At 47.3% G+C, this 9,196-nt stretch overlaps 1 protein-coding gene across 1 annotated transcript in view; it reads right to left on the reverse strand.

Annotated features, from left to right (window-relative positions):
• Positions 1–6,644: 6,644 nt before the first annotated feature.
• LOC108574697 overlaps positions 6,645–9,196 on the reverse strand; it is a 107,898-nt gene continuing 105,346 nt past the window's right edge. The window contains exons 8-10 of the mRNA XM_017937321.1: positions 8,250–9,107; positions 7,562–7,807; positions 6,645–6,736 (exon numbers count right to left, since the gene is read on the reverse strand). Of these exons, the coding sequence (XP_017792810.1) occupies positions 6,645–6,736; positions 7,562–7,807; positions 8,250–9,107 (1,196 nt within the window). The remainder of the gene's footprint in view (positions 6,737–7,561; positions 7,808–8,249; positions 9,108–9,196) is intronic.

Genomic DNA, 9,196 nt, shown 5'->3' on the forward strand with positions numbered 1-9,196 from the left:
AATGAGCGTATAATCCACTGTGTGGGGGAATAATAAACTGCGGCGGAGCACCCGTACCGACGCGGAAGTAATCCGATAATCCCATTAGACGGGTTTCCATAAAATCGTTAACCGCCATCCAGGTCGCGTAGTGTCCCTGTTTCTGACTCCGACGCCGCCGCTTTCCCACGACAGCCACCGGCTCATCTTTGTCCCGTCAGTTTTCGCCTCCGTCCCCCTTATCCTCTCTCAACCGACTAATTCAGTTTCTCTCCCTTCTATTTTTTTTTCTGTCCCCTGTGTGATGAAACTGTGTTTTCCACCACGTTTCGGGCACGTGGAAAATATGAAAAGCGTAAAGAAAATTATGCCCGTTCGTTTATTCTCGTTACCCTCCCCCGGTGTGCCGGGCTGCTTGAAATTCGATTACATTCTCAAAACGGTTCCCCTCGATCAACGTTTTCCTCGCAATCTCTCGTCCACCGAGGTGTGGGTAAATTAATCCCGCCGTTGGCCCGTTTTGTAAAATTCCTACGGACGCGCGATGATTCGCGTGAAGTTTGAAATCGGGCCGAGAATGAACTCGGAGCGTGTAGGGGTGGATGAACGGCGGATAGCCGAGGTTGAGAGGAGTAGGGGCAGGGGTAGCATGGATGGTGTGTGCAAGCAATTTTCTGTTTCTCATTACCGACTGCATTAGCGGGAATATTCGCGTGCGATATTAGGACCCAATGTAAATTAACTGGATTAAATGCGTCGGCCGATTGCATCAATCTCATTAAGCGGAGCGCATAATGTTTGACGAGAGGCCGGTTAGCGCGAAGCGTAGGCGGTCGGTCAGTAACGATGTTTGAGAATGCTCTGATAATTATCAAATCCCTCGGCGTTGTTTGTACCGGGTAAATCGAAAATAATACCGGCGTCGAGACGACCCGCGAGACACCCTCCATCACCCCTTTCGATTATCCTTTCCAACTTTTACTTCAAACATAGTATGTGACTTGCGATATTTTCGATAGAAGATAATTGCTTGAAATTTTTACACCGTTCGACGATTCTTATCGAATTCCGTGGCTTCACCTCGAACAGAGAGCTTGTGTAATTCGGCAAATCTGATTGGCCGTTGAATCGGTAATTTGCGGTAGGGAAACTCGAACTTGTAGAATTTCGATCATGGCCTCCTACGTTGTGGCTCTTCGACTCGAAGCTGCTGCCGCTGTTCCGGATATTTGGACGTCGGTGGTAATATTTGACTTTCGGTATGATAACCGTAGTTCAAATATCCGCGGAACAGAAGTAGTAACCCTGGACTGTTCAAAATTCGGATATTTAAGTGATTCGAGGAAACGGATAGTTCCCTCGAATCAATACGATTTACCTCTGTTATTCGCTCGCATGCTTCTCTCCCCGTTTTATCGAACAACTTGTTCGCCGGTTGTTCCTCCGGTTTAGGCTCCAATCGAGGATCGAGGCTCGAGACTGTGTTCGCAAGAAGTGCACGATATACGCGAGATGAGCGATCGAAAAAACGTGCACGGGGAAAAGGTTCTGTTTCGACCGCGGGGCACCTCTGATTGCTGTCACAATGAGCTTATTACCCCTATGAAGCTAGAGTAGTCCTTAACAGCTAAGTGTTCACCTTAAGGTTACGTTAAATACGCTGCATCTTCTTAGGTACAGTACGGCATCTAAGGTGCTAATCGTTAAAAGTTCTAACCACTAAGTGTTCTACTCGTCCGGTATGGAAACGAAGGGAGGGGACGGGGAAAAAAGAAAAGAAGAAGAACGAAGGAACGTGGAACAAAGGAAAAGGTTAACGTGAAGGGGGGAAAGAAAGGGTCTGTCTGGTGGTTCGCTAATCCGCGATTTTCTGTGCGCAACGACGGTAAGTAACTTGTCGGGAAGGCATACACACTCGCCGAGAAGCCTAACGAAAGTCGATCGGTCCTTCTCTTCCGAGAACCCTGAAAAGGAGAGCGTCTTTCACTCGATTAAATGGACGCCTCTGAGAGGGGCCTTTGATCCGCCGCGTTTTTCTCCACGCTTAGATATTTTCTTCTCGACGAAAAAGCACGTCGACAGGCCTCTTTCTTTTTTCACTCACTCTCTCCCTTCTTGCCAACCCCGTTTCCAAAAGGGCGTGTTCTATCTTTTCAGAACATTCTTGTTTCGACACAGAGTTCGGATAGTAAATTCTGCCGACAGACATAAAAGGAGGTAAAAAAATGCTGCTAAAATTTGGAGAACGATTTAAGGGGGGGTATCCAAATTCGCGGTTGGAGACACTTTCTCTCCGGATCACAGACCCACCCTCGTCCGCGTCATAAAAACGAACACAAAGGAAAAGTGTAACGGCGTAAAAACTACGTTTACCGCGAGTGGAAAAGTGGTAAAATAGCGATTGGCTTCTTCTGTTTTTTTTTTTATGTTTCACTAACTCTCTCTCTCACTCCCTCTCTCCCCCCCTCTCTCTCTCCCTCTCTCTCTATTCACCCTCGACACTCGTCTTTTTTTCTCGATTTTTTTACTCTTTTTTTCTCACTCTCGCTTTGTTCTCGTCTTGTAAATATGTTGCGTACTCTTCTATCGGTGCCTCGATCACTTGTCCTCTCCCCCTATTATTTTTCTACATCCTTTCCTCTCGTCACTCGGTTTCGGGTTAATTATTACAAAGATGCTTGTACAATAATATAATATAGACTCTGTATTAGTTACAATAATATCGTAGCGTCCTACCTCGCGATCGATCGGTCAGTATCCACTCGCGTCTCCCCGTTTTCCCTCTTTGACTACCCCACCCACCCTTGGTTCGCTGTCGCGAAAATCCGATTGGACAAACCAATATAATAGAACATCTCTCTCTCTCTCTCTCTCTTCGTACAGCGATGCGATCTTTCCCCCGCGGTACGGTATTTCTCGTGAAAACGCAACATCTCTCGTGTACACACGGTTGAGCCGTTGCGTGAAGTTTGTTGCTTATTGCTTACGTTAACGTTGCGCGTCTTCTGCATCGCCGTGGAAAAATTCCTCTCGGACTTGTCTAAATAAACTGAACGTTCTTCGGAAAACTGCCGGCATACCGTGGGTGAACAAGCATTACGTGTATACATATCTGCCATATCGATGTGTGCCCGCGTGATCGAGAAAGAAGAACTCGAGATGTACATATATATATACATCCCTCCGATTCCTCCGACATTTGTCACGGTGAATTTCATTTTGATTCGCGACGCATACGTGACGCCACGGGTTTCCAGCTGTTTAATAAAATATTCGACCGAGTCTCTCTTCTCCTCCGTTTGGCCTGATGGAGGAGGGTCGGAACAAGTGGCCAATTTGTCTCGCGTTATTCGATCCATGGGTTTCGCAATTGATGAACCAACGCTTTGAATAATTGCTCCGGAAGGAATTTTTCTCCCCCCCTCGTCGGTTTATCTGCACACGGCGAGAAGAAGAAACGGATACGACGAAGAATTCGTGGCGCGAGGAAGAATCAGGGTTTTAGTCGTCTGGTGTGATAGAGATAAAGGGAACGAGGGGATCGAACGTACGAAAGAGGAATTATTTTCAGGTGCAACTTCGGTTCAAGGAGGCCTGCAGGATCCATCACAGTTATAATTTTACACTTTACACGCTCGGCCGCCTCCTGTGTACCGATATTTTTCTATTCTTTTTCCCCTCTCGAACGATTCTTCGTAATATCGCCTTTCCTTTTTTTGTATAATTCACCGTGGGTTAAAGCTTCTTTTGCCGCCGGTGAAAATCAATCCAAGTTTTGATTCTGCGCGGTTCTATGAAATCGATGAAACGCCCGCTACCCCCCTCGAAACGTTAAAACGCGGCCTATTCGAGGGAACAGCGATATCCGGCAAGTTTCAATGAAATAAATTTAACGGGCGCTTTTGGAATTGCCTATTATTGTTCATTGTACCGGTGGAAGTTAATTGAATCGCTGAAATAGTGGTGCCCTCGAAATATCAGAAATATTTGTATTAAATTTATCATCGGCCATGCGACATTTCTGTCCAGCCGTGCAGAATCCCGGAACGATACCGAATAGTTCAGTGTTAATGCGCGATCTACGCGAGGAATTATTAACGACCCCCCCGTATATAAACTATTTCCCTGTACGATAAGCAATTTTACTTCCTTTTTCGTTTTTCAGTATTTCTCTTTTTGTACAAATATTCGTAGAACGAAACATCGGAATCGACGAACTCTGATTCTATCCTCGTCTATTCTCGTTCCTCTCCATTCTTGGCTCTTTGACGCACCGAATAATCCTACTACACGATAGATTGTATTGCGTTGAGTTTATCTCATTTTAACACTGTGACACTCTTTTCTCTGTACACAATATCGGTGCCGACAAAAATTTCGTTCTTCGCATCATTCTCTCTCTCTCTTTCTCTCCTTTTTTCTTACGGAAACGAACGTCTTACTCGGCAAGAATTTTCACTCATGTCTGTATACGCGTGTCTGTCTGTGTGTGTGTGTGTAGTTTTTAGTAAACTTGAAGCATCGATCGCATTTTACCGTCCGGTCCTCTGGAAACGAACGTCTTACTCGGCAAGAATTTTCACTCATGTCTGTATACGCGTGTCTGTCTGTGTGTGTGTGTGTGTAGTTTTTAGTAAACTTGAAGCATCGATCGCATTTTACCGTCCGGTCCTCGAAACATCGTGGACGCGCGACGCGACTTTTTTCCCTTTAATCGTACGATAGAAAAATAACGCGGCGTATACTCGGAAGCTTTTGAAATATGACTTTTTTTTTTTTCTCCCTACCTCCGGTCGGTCGATTATTAATACAGCCAGTAGCTATTACAGCTATTATATTATAGCTACGGCATACATTCAACTATAACACGGTTAATAGCCCTTTGTAGCTATTACATGACAGCTACAGTGCAATCAGCCTTTAATACGTTTGCTAATATTTCGTACGGTAATTGAATTCCGCTGTGGGCTTTCTCCATTGGCCGAAAACCTGTTGGCGGGATAGTTTTCGAGGTATCGTCCTTTGTCCACGCTGCATCACCATTTTTCTCTTTATATTTCCTGTTTTCCATCATATCGTAGAATGAAGTGCCGTAACAGCGAATCTATTTGACTCTACAACTTAGAATTTCGACATTTTCTTTGTTTTTACAATATTCAGCAACGGAAGTCCCCGATGTTTCAAGAAACAAGCGCACCTCTCTCTCCCTCGTTCCCATTCACACTCTCTCACTCTCTCTCCGAACTAGCAGTATAATTATAAGTTACAAAATACACGGTACATCCATTTACGGTGCGCTCGATACGCTCTCGTGGAAATAAAGTAGCATCCGGTGTGAAAAAATATTTGCCGAGTAAGCTGTTCCTCTCGTGCCTTATTAAAGCTATTCTCTATGTAGTTTCTACCTTAAAAAGATACCCGACCCTCGGCCGGTCGACCGTCTTACTAACTAAAAACGAGACGTTCCTTCCCCGCTCCCTTCCGTTCTCTCTCTGTACGTTGTTTCCGTGCCCTCAAGCAATCGATCCCCATTTTCTCACCGCCGTACTCGTCACACGCCAGCCGCAAAATGAATCCGATCGATCGTGCGCCGTGATCTCGCTCTCGTGATATGGTCTAACCATAAAAACTTGTGTGTGTGTGTGTCTGTCTCTGTGTGTGTAATTACTTCGTCAGCTTTACCCGATTTTTAATTAGCTAGTGCCTACGAGCTACATCGGTAAAAAAACCTACTGGCCAGGGGAAATTCGCGCTCGATCATTCCACAACCCCCTGGTAAAGGAACAAACAGAGTTCCCTTTTTCCTCGTTTCGTGGAGCAAGGGAAGAAAGAAAGAAAGAAAGAGAAGAAAAGAAAAGAGAAAATTCCCTTCGAGGAGTAATACCCTTCGTTTCCCTCCTTCCTCCCTCCCGCCCTCCCGCCCCACTACCACCCACTGCCTGGAGAAACCTTGATCGGATCCGTCTCCTTCTCGAACGATCTTCCACCAACCCTCTATTCTACGTCTCTTCTGGCCCGCTTGATTTTCCTGCTGGTTGGGAGAATGGAGCACCTCTTATACGGAAGAAATCAGAGTTTTGCCTCTTGTCTCTTTATTATAGGCGACTTTATTTTTCGTTTCTCGGGAATCGAATCAGGGAGCGTTCCTCTTGGCTGGAACGAGCTTCGACCTCGAGGAGTTCGTCGTTCTTCCTACTCGAGAGTCGATTTTACGCTCTTCTCGTTTACTTATCAGGTTCCCTTTATTCTTCCCCCACCACCTCCTCTCCTTGTTCGTTTTCTTTTTCCTTTTTTTCGCTCTCCTTTGTCTCGTTCCGCGACGAAATTCCGGTGGTCGTGCGAGCTCGAATTCCTCCCGGCAGATCTTAGAGGAGAGGCTAGCAGCAAGAGCTCTACGGACACGAGCGTTCGAAGCCAAAGAATCGATCGTTCCTTCTTCCTCTGTCTGTGTCTTCTTCATCCCCATTTTTCCAGTTGGCCCGGACGCTCCGCTGATCTTCTCTTCGAATCTTGATTCGCCACGAAGGCGATTATGTATATATATATTTTGTTTTTGTTTTATACACGTGTACCACCTCGTTTCGTCACCAACACGGGTGTCCAAATAACGCAGATTACAAACGTCGAGTTGAATGGTCGCGAGATCCTCGTCCGTTCGATTAGAATCACCTGTATATCGCGACGATCGCCGTGAGTACGACGATCATCGGGTACGTCGATCGAACAACGTAGCCCCTGTTCTCTTCCATGCATTGACCTGCGAACAGAAAAATCGTGATCGTTCTTTTAGGCGAACCGTTGGAAAAGCATCGGACAGAGAGATATCGTCGAACGGTAAATTGTTTGCGCTTCTCTACAATAAGTGGAATCCTGTAGTTGTCGGCGCCATATAATTCGACATTTATCAACGAATTGTCACAGTACATTTGTCAGGTGAAGTCGTCTATGTGTCGCGGCAAATTATGCGTGGCTGTCGCGCGCCTCTCGCGACCAGAATTCAACTGACGCACTGGATGACAATCGCTGACGTCGCAATTTTCATTGGACACTGCAGTCTGTCGCCCTGTCAAAACCGCATTCATCGTTGCGAAAGGAATTTCCAGTCCCTCTTTTTCCTACCAGACAGCCGTGATAAGCCTCGAACCTTCGAGCTGGCTAAATCTTCCGAGTTTCGCCAAAGTTTTTCCAAATATTTCGCGAGCAAACGAGGCCGATAACATCGAGGGTACCGGAGATCGACATATTAATAAGCAAATTATAAAAAAAAGAAGACAAACTGTCGGAATGTTGAAAACACTTCTGTTTTCAGTAATCGAAAGAAACACGTCTCACGAGGCTAATGGACAAGTTGCAGTAGAAGGAAAAAAGAAAGCAGAAGAGACGGTTTGATAACGTGAAAGCGGCCTAATTCCTTTGACAATGCTCTTGCTCGAAATCTCGAGACAAGGTGGAACGGTGGTGGTAGAGTTGCGGAACAAAACCGTTAGGTTGGTCGCAGACGCGTCCTCGGCACGGCAGCGAAGATCTTAAGGATCCTCGAGAGTGAAGTGGGTTGGAGGTGGAGGAAGGTGGAGATACTCACCGGTACTGGTAGCATTGAAGGCCAACATTGGTGGGGGCGGTGGTATCCTCCTCTGGCAGGCCACCTCGCTGGCAGTCAAACTGACAACCCCGTCGCTCTCTTTGTACATGAAGCACAATCTACGGCTGTTCCTGTACGGCTGGGGCCTGTTGTTCTCGCTGGACCAGCTCGTGCCGGGCGCCAATTGGGTGGCGATCACGAATTGCGTGCCCTCCGCGTCGAACCACCTACCGTGGCAGGAGTAAGCTGCGAAAGAGAAAACGACATCGTCTCCTTTTACCCGAGGCACAGACTTGAACCAACTTTCCGGATAATGGTGGGGGAGGTATCTCGAGCCGCTCGTTACCCCCCGAGTGCCATTATCCTTTAAATAAACTTTGACAACCTTCACCGGCTGAATGCGCGCCGCCCCTCGTGAAATAAACCCCCCGTTCGTCTACATCCCTATCTCCCTCTCCCTGCCTCTGGTGACAGGATCTACGTATGTATAATATACCGCGAGCTCTCTATCCCGAACGTTGATGCAATTTTAATTATCGGGACGAGAGAACTCCAATCCGATAGCATTGATAATTTCCACTCTTGGAATATCGACGAACGGATTACAGTTTTCAAACGGAATTTAGATAACGCTTCCCTAGCCTTCTCCGTTTTTTATCGTCAACTCGAATCGAAAAGTTTCACTCACCAATCGCGTTGTCTTCCACGCAATCCGTCTGAAATTCCATTCGATCCGCCGTAGAGCAGCCGATGGTTATAGTGGTGACCTCTGAGCTGCACCTAGAGATGTCCTCCTCCCTCTTCTCCCGTCTCTCCGACCAACTGTCGCCGGAATCCACCTCCTCGACGTCTCTCCTCGTTCTCAGATACTTGGACGTCACCTCCCTCCGCTCCTCCCTGCCTGACCTCTTTTTCGGCAGGTCCGCGGTGTCCGGGTAATCGCCGAAATAATCTTCCTGGACCTCGAGGATACTCGAGCCGTCCGGGTCGTCGAAATCGATCGTCCAGAATTGCCTGATTCGCGCGAAATCGTCCGCGTCCACCCGGAAGTCCTCAATCTTCGGGCTTCTTCGCGATTTCTTCGCGACATTGGCCGAACGTTTCTCCAACTCGTGCGTTCTCCTCAGTTTATTAGACCTAGCCGAACCTTCCGTCGATCTCTGCTCCTCCGATCTTCTTGTTTTCGACCTGGAACGATCGCGGAGAAGATCCTCGATGTCCAGAGTTCGTTTAGAAGAGGCCTCCTCGAGGCTGTGATCGCGATGATTTCGGTTGTTGCGATTCGATCTGGCACGTCTGCCCATCCGCTCGTGAACGAGGTACTCGTTGTTCGCCCGGCGTTTCTCCACGTCGAAGTCGAGCTTCCGGCCGCGTCGATCCTCCTGGGTTCGTTCCTGGGCGTGTCGAACTTTTTCTCTGTCACGCCTGACGCCCTCCTGCTGGTGTTGGTTCCTCCGGCTTTCACGGATGTTCCGTTGGTTCCGGTTCACCCCGGTCACCGTAAATTTGCCCAAGTACGGGCACGTACGTAGCTCCGGGGAACTCGCTGAAATTTCCAGAAAATCGTTCGCTTGAGAAACGACCGGAGAAAAATTCTTTTTCGCCCAATCTTTTCCATTTAGAATACGTATATCG

The sequence above is a fragment of the Habropoda laboriosa genome, unplaced genomic scaffold (assembly GCF_001263275.1).
Source record: "Habropoda laboriosa isolate 0110345459 unplaced genomic scaffold, ASM126327v1 scaffold203, whole genome shotgun sequence".
Lineage (NCBI taxonomy): Eukaryota > Metazoa > Arthropoda > Insecta > Hymenoptera > Apidae > Habropoda > Habropoda laboriosa.